General features: G+C 42.8%; 1 protein-coding gene across 1 annotated transcript in view; it reads right to left on the reverse strand.

The window, feature by feature from the left end:
• LOC146961061 (kinesin-like protein KIF26A) overlaps nucleotides 1-19,786 on the reverse strand; it is a 66,098-nt gene that overhangs the window by 14,039 nt on the left and 32,273 nt on the right. The window contains exons 5-10 of the mRNA XM_085771648.1: nucleotides 17,077-17,269; nucleotides 11,008-11,187; nucleotides 10,578-10,671; nucleotides 8,068-8,345; nucleotides 3,139-3,322; nucleotides 1,057-1,216 (exon numbers count right to left, since the gene is read on the reverse strand). Of these exons, the coding sequence (XP_085627774.1) occupies nucleotides 1,057-1,216; nucleotides 3,139-3,322; nucleotides 8,068-8,345; nucleotides 10,578-10,671; nucleotides 11,008-11,187; nucleotides 17,077-17,269 (1,089 nt within the window). The remainder of the gene's footprint in view (nucleotides 1-1,056; nucleotides 1,217-3,138; nucleotides 3,323-8,067; nucleotides 8,346-10,577; nucleotides 10,672-11,007; nucleotides 11,188-17,076; nucleotides 17,270-19,786) is intronic.

Genomic DNA, 19,786 nt, shown 5'->3' on the forward strand with positions numbered 1-19,786 from the left:
AACAACTCTGCCGGTCCGTCAGAGGGTCAGAGGGTTAGAGGGTCAGAGGGTCAGAGGGTCAGAGGGTTAGGGTCAGAGGGTTAGGGTTAGAGGGTTAGGGTCAGAGGGTTAGGGTCAGAGGGTCAGAGGGTCAGAGGGTTAGAGGGTTAGGGTCAGAGGGTTAGAGGGTTAGGGTCAGAGGGTTAGGGTTAGAGGGTTAGGGTCAGAGGGTTAGAGGGTTAGAGGGTTAGAGGGTCAGAGGGTTAGGGTCAGAGGGTTAGGGTTAGAGGGTTAGGGTCAGAGGGTTAGAGGGTTAGGGTCAGAGGGTCAGAGGGTTAGGGTCAGAGGGTTAGGGTTAGAGGGTTAGAGGGTTAGAGGGTTAAGGTCAGAGGGTTAGAGGGTCAGAGGGTTAGAGGGTTAAGGTCAGAGGGTTAGAGGGTTAGGGTTAGAGGGTTAGGGTTAGAGGGTTAGAGGGTTAGGGTCAGAGGGTTAGAGGGTCAGAGGGTTAGAGGGTTAAGGTCAGAGGGTTAGAGGGTTAGGGTTAGAGGGTTAGGGTTAGAGGGTTAGAGGGTTAGGGTCAGAGGGTTAGGGTTAGAGGGTTAGGGTCAGAGGGTTAGAGGGTTAGAGGGTCAGAGGGTTAGGGTCAGAGGGTTAGAGGGTTAGAGGGTTAAGGTCAGAGGGTTAGAGGGTCAGAGGGTTAGAGGGTTAAGGTCAGAGGGTTAGAGGGTTAGGGTTAGAGGGTTAGGGTTAGAGGGTTAGAGGGTTAGGGTCAGAGGGTTAGGGTCAGAGGGTTAGGGTCAGAGGGTTAGAGGGTTAGAGGGTCAGAGGGTCAGAGGGTTAGAGGGTTAGGGTCAGAGGGTTAGAGGGTTAGAGGGTCAGAGGGTTAGGGTCAGAGGGTTAGAGGGTCAGAGGGTTAGGGGGTTAGGGGGTTAGGGTCAGAGGGTCAGAGGGTTAGAGGGTTAGGGTCAGAGGGTCAGAGGGTCAGAGGGTTAGGGTCAGAGGGTCAGAGGGTCAGAGGGTTAGGGTCAGAGGGTCAGAGGGTCAGAGGGTTAGAGGGTCAGAGGGTTAGGGTCCCACCTGTAGGGGACGTGTTTGGCCCCGTTGGCGAGCGCCAGGATGACGTTTCCCAGCGCCGACAGAGACAGACACTGGCCGCCGCCGCCGCCGTCTCGGGTCCGGCTGATGTCGGTGTCACAGCTGCCGAGGTCCAGGAGGTGGAGGCGGCTCCGCCCACTCACTGACCACACACACACACACACACACACACACACACAGTTCAATCAATAAGAGTATCCAACAGTCTGCCCTAACATTCACATTCAGAGTCATGGGTGTCTTCTGATTGGCCCAACGAGTTCTCCTGGCGTCTGATTGGCTGTTTTCAGTCTGAGCCAGTGGTGTAGTCTCTGTGATACTCAGGTATACTCAGTATACCCACTGAAAATGCATAAATATTTCAGTATACCCAGTACAACAAAACTAACTACTGTAAAGTTAAGTTCAAGGGGGTCCCCAACTTTTTCTTAGAATTTTTAAACTTTTTTCTTTTCAGAAATTTTTACCACTTTCCCTAGAATTTTTGGGAGAAATTTTACCAGTTTCTTCTCAATTTTTCCTTTTTATTATTTTTTTCAAGAAATTTGACCCCTTTTTGTATTATTGTTTGCCCCTTTTTTTGAGAGAGAGAAACTTTGCCCCATTTTTCTATAATTTTTTGAGAAATTTTACCAAATTTTTTTAGAATTGTTTTTTTTTTTTTTTTAGAAATTTTACCACTTTTTTCTAGAAATGTTTCAACTTTTTTGGAGAAATTGTACCACTTTTTTTACAGAAATGTCTCTATAATCTTTCAAAAATGTAGCTACGTCTAATTTAAACGTACATTGATAGTTTGTGTATTTCTGGTGTGTTGTCCAATTGGGGTCCGTGGTCTAATTTGTGTCAATTTTGGGTCCTTGATATAAAACTGTTAGAGAAGCAGCGTCTATGTGATACAAGTATGAACAGTTTACCACCTAGAAAGCAGTTTACCCACTACAACACATTAGACTACACCACTGGTCTGATCCACATCTGTGAACATCTGTGCTGTGACTCGTCTCTGATTGGTTCATTAATCCAACAGCTGCATCAGAAGCATCTGCACCTGCTGAGCTCAGCGCTGAACTCTCTGCAGACACTCAGGCTGGTGGAGGTGGGAGGGGCTTCGTTAGCGGCGCCTCGCAGCTCGTTAGCGGTTTTGTCGGAGCTAATTACAAGTTTGTGAAGAACTTTTTATTGAAGCACAGCGAATACAGCAACATCCGTACAATTTTTTAAAAACATAATACCCCCCTCCCACCTCCCACCCCGCTGGCAGCATCCCTCCCTCCCCTCCCAGGTTCCCCCCTGGACCAGTCAAACATTATCAAGTGTCAACAGTACATTGTAGTGAGTGGTGTTCCTCTGTTCACAATCTGAGAAGTTTATCCTTTATCTGCACAGCTGCACCTGACCACATCTCCAAAGTGGAGGCTTCAGTATTATTAATCCGTGCAGTAGACAACTCAAGTAGTAACACTATATCGTTAAAATAAATCAACCATTTCCTAGTACTAAGATCATGAGGTGGTAGCCATCTTTGCACTCGGAGTTTTTTGGCAGCTGTGAGGCCGCTCAGCAGTAGTTTACACTGTTTCTCACTTATATGTATTTGAGAATCATCATTAAGGAGAAGTAAAATTGGATTGCATGTTATAGCAGTACCTAGTAATTCAGACAAGACTTTGGACACCCGGCCCCAAAAGGCCCGAACAGAGGGACATTCCCACATCATGTGTTTATAACATCATATTGCGTTAAGTTGGCACATGGTACAGCTTGGACTTGGTATCAGTTTCATGCGAAACCTAGTGACAGGTGTTTAATAGAGCCTGTGACACACTTTAAAGTGAATGAGTTGGTGATTTGGGTTTTTGGAAGCTAATTACAAGTTTGGAGGGAAAACTGCAGCGTCATGTTTCACTGCTGCACACTGACTCAGCGTCTGACCAATGATCAATAATCAGCTGAGCTCAGTGGACGAAGGGATGACGTCATGTTACTGTCACAGATTCACAGCAGCTGAAGCTCATTTACAGCAGAGAAACTGTTTCCATGGACACACACACACACACTGACTTGCTGCCTTGCTGCTCTTGTCCACCCTCTCCTGGTAGAGATGCAGCGTGAACAGGAAGTGCGAGTTCCTGCGAGCCTCCTGGTCGCTCGGCGACCGGCTGCTCCTCCTCGCCGCCAACGCAGCGTCCAGGAAGAAGGCCGCTCGCTCCGCGCTGCTCGCACGCAACTCCGTCTGGTTCTGCAGCTGAGAGGGAGACAGAGATAGAAGGAGGTCTGAGACTAAAGGTCTTTGCACACTGAGTCCGTTTTTTTCGCATGCGTTTTTCGTATCCGTCATCCGACAAAAAACGTAACGCGCAGGCTCCTTGCACACTGAGTCCGTTGCGTTTTATTCACATGCGTTTTTATTTCGTGTTCCAAATTTCGGAGAGGGAGACAAACATCGTCACGTAGTGATGATGCACTTTGTGGTTCTCTCACTTGTTGAGAAATGAAAGAGAAAAATGTAAATATTGTGTCCATCCTGAGAGGAGCCAGTAGAGGATCTGCTGCTTGTTAATGAGCAGCAGAACTATCATCATCACTTCAACAGTTTATTTTAGGATGTCAGTGGTCCAGTTGGATAGATATTGATTATTAACTCACACATTAAACACAAGACGGACAATTTCCATGATCCTGAACAGCGGCTGACGCACACACACAGACACACACACACACACACACACACACAGACACACAGACACACAGTCACACCCACTCAGCTGTGAAACGCCTCGAAACGCCGATGTGATTGGTCAAAACGACTTTTCACAGATGTGAAAAACGCATTAAATCGAACCTGTTCCGAAAACTTTTATGACGGACGAAAGTTTGGGACTCGGTGTGTAAACATGATCCACACAACATGAGGTCCAATTTATTTTTTGACGTGCGGCAAATTCGGACGAAAAAAACGGACTCAGTGTGCAAAGACCTTAAGGGATGTCTGAGACTGAGGAGGGAGGAGATAAAACGAGGAGGTCTGCATGAGGAAGGAGGAGAAAATGAAAGTGTGAGGAGGTGAGAGGTGTCAGACAGGAGGAGCCCAGGGAGATGAGACAGAATGAGAATAAGGGAGAAGCTCAGGACTAATTGGACAGATATGAAGTCTCAGGAGGAGGAGGAGGAAGAGGAGGAGTAGAGCACTGTAAAAGAGAGTAACAACAGCATTGGTCCTATGGCAGCGCCTCCTGGTGGAGGAATATGGGTTTTGCAAAAGAACTGACATCTCTGCATTGTTGGTGAATGAGCAGTGTGGTGTTTTCAATAATTGAAGGACATTTATAGATCACCCACGTTAATAGCATCATTGAGGATCCTTTACAGATAAACATTAACACATAGGCCAGTAAAAAAAAAAAACAGTTGTCTACATTAACTCATTGAGTGCCGCGCTCCTTTCCAAAGTTTTAGTCAAGTGTACCGGCAAATTAGACCATATTTGACTTTTTATTTTAGAGCCATAGTGTATTCTATATTATTGCCACCAACACATACTGTAGCTCATTTGAAAGGTTTAACTTTATCCTTCAAATGGCCACAAACCGTTTGTTTCTACGTGCCTCCGTTCCTGAGAAAAGTCAAGCTAAACATGGCTGGGTTTCACCAAAATCCCTCCTTTTTTTCTAGAAAAGGAGATAGAGCGTCTTTTATGAAAGGTGCGCTGTTTGTGTCTGTCGCTCTTCAGACACTCGCATTTCTGGATCAAAGGGCTCGTATAAGATAAATATACACAACAATTGTTGTTCTATTCACAAAACCACCATCGGGGGCGGGGGGGGCGCCACTAAACAGCAATAACACAGACGCACCGTGCCGTGTCACAGCCTCTCGCCGCGGAACGTGAGGCTCTGCCGGCCACAGCGGCTCGCGAACACCGGTCCCGCCGGTGGTCGCGGTCCGTCTGTGGTACGGGTCGGTGGTGCCGGTCTGCTTTGGTCCAGAGACCATCAGATTTTACCGCGGGAGGACTTTGGGGAGGACACGGTGTTGCTCCAGATGAAGACCGGGCGGGACAGTGGGCTGAGAGCTTCCTGGTTCAGCTCCCAGCTGCTGCAGCCTCGCAGGTGAGAGCGGAGCAGCAGCGGAGCAGCTGCTGCATCCACATGCAGAACTCCGTTTGCAGAAGCTGAGTTATGATAAAAACTTCCAGATCATGAGCTGTCATGTGACTTTGATCGTCATCTATTTCAGTTCTCCTCGTCGTAGAGTCCCCAAATTTACATATAATGTGTATTAAAGTGTCTATTTTCATAATTTAAAAAAAAAGCAAAAAACGAAAAATTTCGTTTTTGGCACTCAACGCATGGGAACGAAAAACGAGAAATTACGTGGTTGGCACTCAATGAGTTAAAACAGAAGTCAGGTGAATGTTTGTGTTAATCTAACTGTAATCCAGAGTCCCCCATATGGGGGACTTGAAGACATGCATAACAATAACAAAGCCCCCACTGCACTGATTATGAAAGAATATGGTCATATTATACGTCAAATTAAACAGCAGAAGCTGGGCTACAACGTGTAAAAAACCATGTTTATATGACCCAAACACAGCCCAAACACTACTCAAACAAACAACTAGACATCAAACTTCATAAAGCACCTCTGTGTGGACCCAGTCGCCACATTTCTGGCTCGTATACAACTGTACATAAAGCAAAACACATCAGCGACCTCTCATCTGAACGTGAACATCGGGGCGTCCCCCAGCAACAGCAGCTAGCAGCAGCAGCTAGCAGCAGCTAACACAGCAGCTAGCAGCAGCATGGCAGAGGGAAAAGACAACAACCAGCAAAGTCGAGCAAAAACAGACACTGCGTGGCCAAAACATGGTCGTACATTTGCTCTTACCTTTGCTGTTTTGCCGTGAAAAGGTTGTGTTATGGGTAAATCCACAATATTTCCAGTTGAACTCTGCCTAGTGTGTACATCTGAACCAGCCTGGCCGAAACCCGACGGCGCTAGGACCCTACACGGAAGCCTGGTGCGCGCGCATACAACCCCACGTTGGCCTGCACGTGGATCTGCTGATCTGACTGGTTCATGGCTGTCACATGGCTGCCAGTGCGGCCAATCACATCGACCTGGGTCTAGCGTCATTCCTCTCTCTCTATTGGTTAAAATGAGCCGCCACTCACTCGAATCGACCACTGCGCTGCAGAGATAGAGGCTGAAAGCCAAACCCACCCAGAAGCTGCTCTGAGAGTGCAGCAGTACGCAGAGAGACTGAATCAGACTGAATCCACTATTTTAGTTATTTCCAATCGGTTCCAGTAGATTTATTTTCAGTTAGTTTATCCAAATTGTGTGAAAATAAAGATTAAACAATAGTTTATAGTAGCAGGTGGTTCCAAGCTGTGCCAAAAATGGACATTTTGGAAAGTTCGCCTGGATATTTTGTAGTAAAATCTCAATCATTTTGTCCTGCTTCAATTAATCAGAATCAACCACTGCAGAGACAATGTTCACATGTTGTACAATGATTTTATAGAGAGTTTGAGGTTCATCAGCATTATTCTAAAGGGCACTCATCAAAAATATGATTTTTTTTTTAGGCGAATATTAATTTTATTAATTTTTTTCTGTGTGTCATCTTCATTTACTCTTCACCAGTAACAGATATACTGAAATTTACACATTTCAGCAATTCCTCATTTTTTTCCCTTTACTATGACACCAAAAGTATTCAAATAGACCTTGTGGTTGCAGAGATATACTCATTTTATTATGGATATGCAATTTTCGAGAAAAGGCCTAAAAAATAGGCTGGATTTTTTTAGTTGTATCTTCCAACAGCAATCACTTCTATAGAGTGTTTGGTCTGAAACACGGGTCTGTCAGTCACTCTGCTCTGCTCTGAGCCCAGGAGAAAACTTTCCTTGTATCCTACAACCTTTATCCAATGAGGGGAGAGAACGGCATAAAGGGGCAGTCCTCTCTGTGTGTGCAGCCAAGGGATGCGCCTGAATGTGGTGACGTAGGGACGAGGACCAATAGATCCATGACGAGGGCGGGGGCTGCTAACTCCATCTGCTGACAGGAAGTTAGACAAAACCACCGGATCGCTGACTTCTGCTTTAATGTTTCAATCTACATTTTGTAATAAACAAATTATAAGTATAATCTGATATGACCAAGACACCTAAAAACAAAAACACGGCCGTTTTCATCAATTTACCAGCAAGTGGGCAACACACATACATTGGAGTGAATGGGTTTTCTGGCTTTTGCAATACCCATATCCTGCCACTAGGGGCGCAAAACCCTTAAGCCCTTAAACCCTTAAACCCTTAAACCCTTAAACCCTTAAACCCTTACCATGGGAGTCAATGGAGGTGTCGTTACTCTCTTTTACAGAGCTCTAAGGAGGATTATAAAACGTAAAGGTGAAACCCGGCGATCTGATTGGTTGTTAGCCGTGGTATATTGAGCATATACCACGGCTACTATTCTAAAGCCTTATCACAGCGTAGGCTATCACTCCGCGTCAGGCAACGTATGACTGGTATGAATGGAAGTTGCCGTCATGTCTCCATGACAACGGACTGTTGCAGTCCGTAGCAAAAGACAGTTGATGTTTTTACGATGTTAAAAAATGGACTAAAGTAGTTGAATTCATATGTTTAAGGTGAACTTTGAAAAGGTGAAAAGACGACATGCATAGCTAACTTGGAGCTAACGTCTGGACAGCTGGGACTACTTTTTTCCACAATGAGGCTATTTTATTGGATAATATGTATTTCTGGTTGAATAAAACTACATGAAATTGATTGCGTATCCCTCTTTCATATTGTCATTATTGGTAACCGTTTTATAAAAGCAATATATCACTCCAGTCCGTGGTATATGCTCATTATACCACTCTGAGGGGGAACAACGCCCCTTAGCTGTGCTATAATGAGCATAGACCACGGACTGGAGTGATATATTGCTTAAGCAGCAGCCTACCTGGGAGCCACAGATGGGGTCTTCTCTCAGGGACACGGCCTGGTGGCCCCCCGGGGAGGTGGAGGAGGAGGAGGAGGAGGAGGAGGAGAGCTGAGCCAGCAGGTCGGTGAGCGTCTCCTCCCGGCCGGAGATCTCCACGGCCGACACCCTGACGGACAGACGGGCGCCGGCCTTCTCACGCCGCTCCTCCGCCACCTTGAAGAGCCAGGAGATGGCGGTGGGGGCCACGCCCAGACTCTGGGTGGAGCAGTCCCGACCAATCATGGTGTAGGTCTTACCTGAGGGGGCGGGGCCAACACGATCAATGCCAGGGTTGGGATTCGTTAGGAGTTTACCGAATCCAGTTTCATAAATTGTATTTCCTGAAGGAAATACGTGTGAATGCTGAAAATCGGGATCATCCCTATGTTCCCCGGGTCCTATAGACCAGAGCGGCTTTTTTATGCAAATGAGAGTGACTGATGCATCCTGGGTAATTTAGGGGCAGCGCCCGGCATCCCTCCATTGTAAAGTTCAGCCTAACTGGCTTGACAAACTAAGTAACAAAAAGTTGTGTATTAACAGGCTGTTTCCAGACAACACTGAGCCAAAACCTCCCGGTGATTCCACCAAATACGTGTAGATGTCTGGGTCAGACATTTCTGGCCACTGTGTGGAGTCATTGATCACTGTGGGAGGCTAAAGGAGCATACCGTAGATTCATTCAGACATTTCTGGCCACTGTGTGGAGTCATTGATCACTGTGGGAGGCTAAAGGAGCATACCGTAGATTCATTCAGACATTTCTGGCCACTGTGTGGAGTCATTGATCACTGTGGGAGGCTAAAGGAGCATACCGTAGATTCATTCAGACATTTCTGGCCACTGTGTGGAGTCATTGATCACTGTGGGAGGCTAAAGGAGCATACCGCTAGATTCATTCATTGTCATTTTTCAAGATAGCGTGAACGGTGGGTTTCAAAGAGGGTGTCAAAATAATGATGAGACATAGTGCTACAAAAGAAACACAAAATAAAACATTCAAATTGATTGTTAGTTAGTCTACGCTCCATCAAAACACAAAAAGCCACCGAGTGCAATGTAAAAATGCCGGGTGCTGCCCCTAAATTACCCAGGATGCATCAGTCATTCTCATTTGCATAAAAAAGCCGCTCTGGTCTATGTTCCCCACTTTGTATGGGACAGGGGAACATAGGACCCTTTTTCTAAAAAAAGGTCCTATGTTTCCCGCTTTTCCCCAAAAGGACCCGGGGAACATGCAATTTTTGGTCTCATACCTGGAAGTGGAGTTGAGTTGTGACTTGGCATATTTTTTCCTATTTTTGAGTGAGAAGTTGAGTTGTGACTTTGAGTGAGAAGTAGAATTGTCCCATTGGTTGGGTTTAGGCAATGAAGAAAGGAGTTGGTTAAGTTTAGTAAAAAGACCAGGTAGAGGCTAGACAGGCCAGATAGAGAGAGAGAGTCCATCGACCAGCAACAGCGGGGAACATAGGACCCTTTTTGGTAAAAACGGGGAACATAGACCGAATCTCCTTGTTGTTTACAACTACTTCCGGGTAGAAAACCAGCTGTAATTTGAATGAGATCAATAGTAACGAACGAGAGTTTAGCTATATATCATATTTTTCACGCCCTATCACCGTTTAGACAAATCTGAAATGATTGAAGAAACATTACTATTTCTGTGTGTGTGTTTTGTGTTGCTATGTGTTGTATTTATTCAGTTTGGGGGAATCACAGTGTCTAGAAAGCATCAGTGGCTCAGCTGACAGGGACAGCTAATGGTAGCTAAGCTAACGGTGGTAGCTAAGCTAACGGTGGTAGCTAAGCTAACAGCAGCAGCTAAGCTAACAGCAGGACGTCAGCTGTTAAAACCCTCCCGTTGTGGGACACCACATGAAACTACTCCAGTTAGCTCAGTCATGTTGGAACTCAGATATCCGCTGGAGAAAATATTTTTTCATGGAGCGTTTATTGAGTCACTGAGTTATTAAAGTTAAACAGGTAGCTAACCGTTAGCCCGGCTAATCTATGATAACCATGACTAATTACAAAAATGTGCACACATAAATAGTAATGTTTGTCCAATCATTGGTTTTATAAACTTTACAAACATCAGATTAGTCTAAACTGTGATATAGTAACAAAAAAAGTAGATAAATATAGCGAAACTCTCGTCCGTCACTATTGTTCGAATGCTGGTTTTCTACCCGGAAGTAGTTGTAAACAACAAGGAGATTCGTCCTATAGAACCCCTATAGGGGAACCCCCCCATGTACAGTATTTATGTACCCTACAAAAATAATTTTTGCATTCATTTTACTTAAAAGTGCAAAATAATCACAAATACAATTTATTTTTACAACTTCCGCAAGTTCAACACAAATAGCCTATACTCCCGTGGTGAAGCTGAACTTTAGGAACGGGTTGTGGGAATCGTTAAGGCGAACGTGATGGATCCCAACCCTGATCAACACAGAGCAGTGGAGCTGTGTGTGTGTGTGTGTTACCCAGGTTTGTGTGTCCGTAGCAGAAGATGCAGCCGTCGGCTCCGTTCACCACCGACTGGATGACGTCGGCCACCGTCCCCGAACACACCTCGGCCTATCAGGACACAGACCCAACCGGCCAATCAGATGTCGTTGCTTCGTTACATAGTTTAGTGTCACATCATGTAGAGTTGTGTTGCGTTGTGCGTCAGTTTTTATTTGAACTTGTATTATGAGTATTTTAAACTATTTATTGCACTATCTACACTTTCTCTTTTTCTCTTTCCTTTCTTGTATATGTGTGCCATTGTTACTACTGTAGTGTGTGTATTGTGTATGTACAGTATGTATTATAAGTACCAAGCAGCTGCCCAAGACAAATTTCCCTTCCGGGACAAATAAAGTTTATCAGACTTTTGATTTGATGAGTTGTGCGTCGGTTGTGCGTCACCTGTGAGGAGTCGTGGGGGAAGACGGCGTCGAAGCTGAAGCTCTTGTTGGTGGAGCATCGTCCTCGTCCGCTGGCCGCCTCGCTCAGACTCAGCTGCTTCTTCCTCACGTCCACTCTGATGAAGGACGACGACTCGGACTCGTCGCCGTGGGCGGAGCTGATCCGGACCATGACCCGCACCTGAGACCACACAGGAAGTCAGAGACGCTGCCCACAACGCTCTGGTGGACAAGTTGTGAGCTGCACATTCACCACGCTATGAGATAATAACACAACGTTACCACACAGAGTTGTTTTAGAGGGAAATACAGAGACTGTTGATGAAAAACTGTCCCTGAAGGCAACGTGCATCAGCGGTTTTGCATGAATTTCCCTCTAAAACAACTCTGTGTGGTAACGTTGTGTTATTATCTCATAGTGTGGTGAATGTGCAGCTCACAACTTGTCCACCAGAGCGTTGTGGAGTTGTTGGATTGTGTATTTGATGAGTTTGATTTTTTGGGAAACCAAGAAATCCCATGATCTATCTATCTATCTATCTATCTATCTATCTATCTATCTATCTATCTATCTATCTATCTATCTATCTATCTATCTATCTATCTATCTATCTATCTATCTATCTATCTATCTATCTGTGGCAAGGTGAAGAGGGCCCGGGCGGGGATTGAACCCACAATCAAGAGTCATGCACGCTTGCCAGTCACCCAAAGGGACATCCCTTTGGCCAAGTAGCCAGGGCACATGATCAATTGGAGGCATAGTGACAGGACCACCACTGTCACATATCTGTCTATCTATCTATCTATCTATCTATCTATCTATCTATCTATCTATCTATCTATCTATCTATCTATCTATCTATCTATCTATCTATCTATCTATCTATCTATCTATCTATCTGTGCCTCCCTCACTCATGGGACAAAGTCTTTTGGACATATACTATATGTCGTTGGCCTATATTCTCTCTGTTTTTCCTCTCTTCATTTCCTCAAACGTGAAATCAGATGCTCAGGTGAGAGTGAACGTTGTGAGAGAAACACTCTCACTCTCGATCTGCATATAAATGGGTGTTATATGGTCATACTCAGAAGTGATTGATAAAGATATGTACGTGCTGATGAATTGATTGAGGGAACCCATGACTGATATTATTATTTTTGATATATTGTTTTTGTTTTGTTTTTGTCTTGTTTTGTCTTTTTTCTTTGTTTGTTTGGCGTGTTTTTTTATTTTTTATGGTTGCCGTTGTTTTGATCTCTTTTTTCTTCTTCTTAAATATTCTAAAATTTTGGTTTTCTGATTTCTTTTTTTTACACGTGTATATACAGTAAATATAAAAAAACAAAAACAAAAGACGATTGTTTGTCTACTAATACCACTTGTAAAATGAATTGTCCAAATGGTTGCTGAATTAATATTGTAAAAGTGGTTGTGAGGAAATAATAAAAAAAATTATAGCTGCTGCGCAGCAATGGGTCGGGTCCGGGCTACTTTTGGGCAAATTTAGGCAATTCTGAGCAACAAACAGGAGAATAGGAAGACAAGACAGTTGTCCTTATAATGTCCAATTTGCATCAGTTGAGGATTGAACCCATAACCTCGGGAACCAAAGACCGTTGTCTATCGCACTGAGCTAATTGACAAATTGCATTCAACAGTGGCTTCACAAATTGAGTAAGCCATTCACTGTCGTGTAGGCAGAAAAAGAAAAATCCGTTTTTGAGGTAAAATAATGATATGTATTTGTCAAACATCTACTATGAGTCTAAGATATTAGGAGCCTTTGCACATGGTCCAGTCCAAGCTATTTGGATTTTTAAATTTAGAAGCTTGCTGTGATGCCACCATTAGGACAATTGTCTTGTGTTTCGTGTTGAGAACATTTGACATTTTGATCTGTCATCATCATCATCACCCTGGCTGGGTCTTGAACTCACAACCTCTGACACCAAGAACCAGCGCTGAACTCAGTGAGCTAATTATCTGGAAGTGAGACATGGTGTGTGTCTTCTCAAATAGACTCAGGGAGTCAGTGTCCGGGCAGCAGTTGTGAACGCAGATTTCTGTTATCTAAACAAAAATCTGTTACAGTTTTTCTCTGTTGGTTTGGCTCATTTCTTGAAACAGAAATTACATTCTTAAAACTATAAGACCATTTGGCCAAACAGTCTTACAGTTCTGCACAACATTACAGCTCACTAGCAAAAGCGCATATCTCTCCCAAAACTGTTCACACATGCTTCAAAACTAGATTCCTTTACCATGTAAAGTGTCAGTACCATCAAAATGGCAAAGATCTTTCTCAATTGCTTTTGGCTCATTTACATTCACTTGGTGCTTTTACCAAAAATAAACTGGATGGTTCAGCATAACACCATGGATGAGCTGCAGAACCTCATATCTCTCCCAAAACAGTTTACTTATGTGTCAAAACCAAACTTCTTTCTCATGTAAGTAGTCAGTGCCCCCAAAATGCATCATCCCTGTGGCATTCTGTGAGCACTGCAAGTCAAAATGCTTAGATGTTTTGTCACTATGGCAGAGACGTATAAAACCTAAGAAAAGGACTTTACAGTAAGAGCAGCCTCCAAAGTTTGACATCACACACACTGCACTCATATTGCTAAGGAAATTGTAACCATTTTTATTCACATATAGCCTACATAAAGTAACTCAAGATTATGTAAAAAAGATTTTGTAAAAACAAAATGTATAGGCCTACAGTTCTCTGTACATGTCTGAAATATGAACAGAAAACAGAAAAAATATACCAAGCCTATAGTGCAGTAAACAAAGTTTCACGAGTAGAGACATTTTCACTGGTCATGATAATTTTCTTGGCCAGGTACCTCCATGTTTATACTGCAAAAGGTACAGGCCCTAGCCAAGCTCTATATATACGTGTTTGGCAGCATTCACAATCATAGACAGCACCAGTCAGGTAGCTAAACAGCTGATTGATTGGTCATCTGAGACGTAGGAACTCCTCCTTCGTTAGTCAAGTTCTCATTTCACCTGACTGTCAATTACTGTCATGAATTTATGAAATGCTGCAAGAAATTCATATGGTTTTCATGGTATTAGCCTACAGTATGTTGACTAATTTTGACAGTTGAACAGACTATTGTGCATATGATGATTTACACAGTGAAATCATGCTGACATGTTTTGGAGAGAGCAACCATTAGACTGAGAATCAACTAATCAGCTTAGATCAGCAAGATCTATTCATTTGGAAAATGTGCTAAATGTATGCTCATTGTGCTAACTCTAGGGTACTTGTACATAACCATTTGCAAAGATGCACTAAGACACTTGAGACATGTACTAAGACATTTGCAATTTGATGAAATCAATGAGAAATGCCATTCTGTTGTGAACATTTGCAAGGTGGTTTGGAGATTTGTCCATGTTATTTTGAGAATGTAATTTCTGTTTCAAGAATTGAGCCAAACCAATAGAGAAAAACTGTAATACATAAATTGCATTTAGACAGCAAAATAGCTTGAGGACATCTGCCATTTCGAACTGTCATCATCATCATCTTCACCCTCGCTGGGTCTCGAACTCCCAATCTCTGACACCAAGAACCAGCTCCTAACTCGCTGAGCTAATTAGCTGGTAGTGAGACCTGCTGTGTAGCTTCATTTATCCACTCAGGTGAGCCAGTGCCCGGGCAGCTGTTGTGATGAAATGGTCAAAATGTCAATAATTCAGTCATCTAAACAAAAATCTGATAATACATAAATTGCATCTTGACAGCATGGAAATGTTGGTGATTTGTTTTTAATGATAAGTGTTTTGCTTCATAAGAGAAAATATGATGTTTATAAATTCCAGTCTCACATTGACTGCAGTTGTTTCCATGAGAGCAGAATTCAAAATGTTCTAGAAAATTCAGTTTTTGAATTAAAATTTTGATATTTGCCAAACTTCATCAACCATGACTCCAGAATATTCTCATTTTTTTTCAGGAAGTTTGAAAACGTATTTAGCAAGAATTTGATGGTATATGTTTACAGTACTGTTTACAGTCAAACGTTTTCATGCACTGTAGGCTCAATTTTTGCTTAATCAAAAATCCGAGAAACAAGTTTTGTGGAGGACGGTCTGGAGATGCTCTGTAGCAAGTTTGGTGTCAATTGAGCAAAAATTGTGGGAGGAGATACATTTTAAAAGTTTTACAGTTATTGAAAAAAACAGAGTGATGGACTTCATAATTTGTAATAAGTTTAAGTGGACAAAAGTTTCAGCAGTATTGAGGCGACATTGTGGTGAAGTTTCAACACTGTAGCATCTACCGTTGGTTTGGTAGGAATTTTTAAAGTTTTTAAATTTAAACGCTTATTGTGCCCCCCCTAGGAGGGGGGGGCACATGTCCTTGGAGTTGAGTGAATCTGGCATGGGACTGAACCTTTGTGCAAAGTTTGGTGAGTTTTTGCCCATGGGAAGTATGACTTCCTTGGAAGAAGAAGAAAGAAAGAAAGAAGAAGATTATAGCTGCTGCGCAGCGATGGGTCGGGTCCGGGCTACTTTTGGGCAAATTTAGGCAATTCTGAGCAACAAACAGGAGAATAGGAAGACAAGACAGTTGTCCTTATAATGTCCAATTTGGACCAGTTGAGGATTGAACCCACAACCTCGGGAACCAAAGACCGTTGTCTATCGCACTGAGCTAATTGACAAGTGGCAGTTCAACAGTGGCTTCACAAATTGAGTAAGCCATTCACTGTCGTGTAGGCAGATTTGAAACCACAGTAAAAAGAAAAATCAGTTTTTGAGGTAATGATATGTATTTGTTAAACATCTACTGTGACTCTAAGATGTTAGGAGCCTTCGCACATAGTCCAGTCCAAGCTATTTGGATTTTTAAAATTAGAAGCTTGCTGTGGTGCCACCATTAGGACAATTGTCTTGTGTTTCGTGTTGAGGACAACTGACATTTTGATCTGTCATCATCATCATCATCACCCTTGCTGGGACTCGAACCCACAGCCTCTGACACCAAGAACCAGCTACTAACTGGCTAAGCTAATTGGCTTGTAGTGAGACCTGCTGTGTAGCTTCATTTATCCACTCAGGTGAGCCAGTGCCCGGGCAGCTGTTGTGATGAAATGGTCAAAATTTCAGAAATTCAGTCATCTAAACAAAAATCTGATAATACATAAATTGCATCTTGACAGCATGAAAATGTTGGTGATTTGTTTTTAATGATACGTGTTTTGCTTCATAAGAGAAAATCTGATGTTTAAAAATTCCACACTCACATTGGCTGCAGTTGTTCCCATGAGAGCAGAATTCAAAATGTTCTCAAAAATTCAGTTTTTGAATTAAAATTCTGATATTTGCCAAACTTCATTAACCATGACTCCAAAATATTCTAATTTTTTTTCAGGAAGTTTGAAAATGTATTTAGCAAGAATTTGATGGTATATGTTTACAGTAGTGTTTACAGTCAAACGTTTTCATGCACTGTAGGCTCAATTTTTGCTTAATCAAAAATCCGAGAAACAAGTTTTGTGGAGGACGGTCTGGAGATGCTCTGTAGCAAGTTTGGTGACAATTGAGCAAAAATTGTGGGAGGAGATACATTTTAAAAGTTTTACAGTTATTGAAAAAAAACAGAGTGATGGACTTCATAATTTGTAATGAGTTTAAGTGGACAAAAGTTTCAGCAGTATTGAGGCTACATTGTGGTGAAGTTTCAACACTGTAGCATCTACCGTTGGTTTGGTAGGAATTTTTAAAGTTTTTTAATTTAAACGCTTATTGTGCCCCCCCTAGGAGGGGGGGGCACATGTCCTTGGAGTTGAGTGAATCTGGCATGGGGTCGGATGTTTCTGTGAAGTTTGGTGAGTTTTCGCCCATGGGAAGTATGACTTCCTTGGAAGAAGAAAGAAAGAAAGAAAGAAGAAGAATTCCTAGGAATACAATAGTGTCCCGGCAGCTTAGCTGCCCGGACCCTAATAAAATAGAAAAAAAAATAAATGGGTGTTATATGAAAACAGAAGATAGTGAGAATCACTATATCACCCCGTTAGAAGAAGAAGAAGGGCGGTCTTACCTTCCCCATCCCCGGCGTGTCCTTGACCTTTGACCCCGCCCGGAGCAGACATGGCGGGACGGGCGGCGGCGACAGCTGCAACGCGCCGCTGAAGCCGCCGGTGTAGAGCAGCGGCGGCGCGGCGTCGCCGGGCGAGGGGGCGGGGCCGAGCGGCGGCTTCCTCCTCCGGGACAGACTGAGCTTCTGCGCCGCCCTGGAGACGGAGACAGCAGAGTGAGACAGGTTGCTAAGGAACCATTGTCAGGGTTACGCTAGCTGCTAGGCGACACCGAGTGGTCGTCCTGGATCACTGCAAAAACTCAAAATCTTTCCAAGAATATCTGTCTTATTTCTTGTTAAAATGTCTTATTTCTAGTCAAAACTAAACTATTTTCACTTCAAATAAGACTCATCACCTAAAAATTAACTTGTTTTTAGATCATTTTCACTTTTTTCAAGCAGATTTTCACTTGAAATAAGTAGAAATATCTGCCAGTGAAAGAAAGTTTTTTGTACTTGTGATAAGAAAGAAAAACTTGCTCCACTATCAGATTTTTCTACTTATTTCAAGTGAAAATCTGCTTGAAAAAAGTAAAAAGTGTCTAAAAACAAGCTACTTCTTTATGTATAACTATGTATGTAGTATATGTCGCCTAGAAATATCCTTTTTTTTTTTAGGTATAATGAGATTTGTTTTGACTAGAAATAAGACAAATATTCTTGGTAAGATTTTGAGTTTTTGCAGTGATTACGACGTGCTGGGGGGAGGTTGTCAGCTGTCGTTACTGTAACCATGACAACCAAGATCATCTCTCACGTCAATCTTCCCCCAAATCATCTTCGATTTTCTTACGCTTCTTACTGTAAAGGGATAATTCAACATTTTGGTAACGTTGTGTTATTATCTCATAGCGTGGTGAATGTGCAGCTCACAACTTGTCCACCAGAGCGTTGTGGAGTTGTTGGGTTGTGTATTTGATGAGTTTGATGATGAGGGAAACCAAGAAATCCCATAATGAGCCTCCGTAGCGTAGCTCTGAGCAGCTCACGGCTCTGCTCCACCGTTCTAAAAAATAGCTTGCACCGACAATTAAAGGTAACGAACCTACTGCTATGACTATAGGGATTATGGCAATGGGCCAATTTGACAAAATGTTGAAATATCCCTTTGTCTTAAATATTCGAATTATATTCAAATTTTTTATGTAATTTCATTATATTTACACCTATACCAGCTTATTATTACGTCCTGTGTCCACTAAAGGGGCATTCCAACCAAATCCTCATTCTTACAAATATTTGAATTCTGTTCAAACAGCGAAGTTCATTCTGACAGAACTAATATAATGTCAACAAGGTTTATGATTTAATTCAAAACTGACAGAACCATGACTGTTTATAACTGAAGGAGTGTTGGCTCAATGAGAACCCCCCCCCATCCCTCCACCTCCTCTTCATCCTCCTTCAGTCAGAGAACGACTGTAATTAGATGAAGGACGAGAGAGCGGAGCCTCAGGGAATACTGTGTGTGTGTGAAGGAGAGTGAGTGGGAGTGGGAGTGTGTGTAAAACGCTGACATTTACACTCCATCACTGGAAACTGATTGTGTTGATTTAAAGCCCCAGTGTGTAACTTATTTGTCTTATTATGATCAAAAATCAAATATTTCTTTCATAAATCCGTATTTGACTGAAGGTGAATCACAGCTGCATCCAAAGTAAAGCTTTCTGGTTCCTTAGAACGAGTTGTTACAAGTCGTTACAAATACAGAAGTGGGCGACGCACCGAACCGAGGCGGCCATGTTGCATCGCCATTTTTTACGTTGAGTGGCGGCGTGACCGTAGGTAACCACGGAAACTGAGCGGAGCTGTGGGCTCGGCCTGTTAAAACTGTCACCACTGTGTAGTGTGAGGAAGGACGGAGATTATTATTTTGATCGCAATTTTGACCATTTGTAAATTGGGTCCTGGCATCCTTGTTAGTGATTCAATGTAGGAGCGGGTAACATATGTTAAGTGTGTTTTGTTTTGAATGTGTATGTATTACGTGTTTTCTGTATGTATTTTTGTTTTTATGTATTAATGTGTTGTGTGTTAATGGTTTGTATTTGTCATTTATTATGATGAAAAGACCCCAGGAAGAAAAGCTGCTGCTGTGTGGCAAAAGCTATTGGGGATCTAAATACACAAAACAAAACAAAACGGAGGCACCGGTGTTGCATTCAGGTGCAGTCAGGCAGACGGCCGTCGGCAAACCAACCAGATGTCATTTTACTCCACCAGAGAAAGACGGTAAAACAATACCACATCACCATGACAACATGTTGTCAGACCACTTGTTTACATAGACGCTTGTTTATCCTGTTACATGCAGCGTCTGTTGTCTGTCTGACGTCTGCCCCATTTCACCTGAATGCAACATCAAGAATACGTTCAGATTATGCACCCGCACCGCTAGATGGGGGGAATTCCTACGTACTATACCTTTAAACTTCAAGTCTGAGTTGTTTAAATGACAGAAATCTGTTTTGATGAATGTAAATAAGCCTTAACTTTGGATTGACTTCATCCATTATAATTGAACAAGATTTTATAGCCGATACAACAGGTTTGTTTTCACTTTAAAGTTTAAAATTGTATACAAAACAAATGAGACAGATAAAGCTGCAAAACTATAAAATAATCACTGCATTCAAAACAAAAACCCATAGACACTTGTTTATCCTGTTAC

Source organism: Trachurus japonicus, chromosome 24, assembly GCF_045865225.1.
Source record: "Trachurus japonicus isolate A0001 chromosome 24, Traja_1.0".
In the NCBI taxonomy this organism is placed as follows: Eukaryota; Metazoa; Chordata; class Actinopteri; order Carangiformes; family Carangidae; genus Trachurus; species Trachurus japonicus.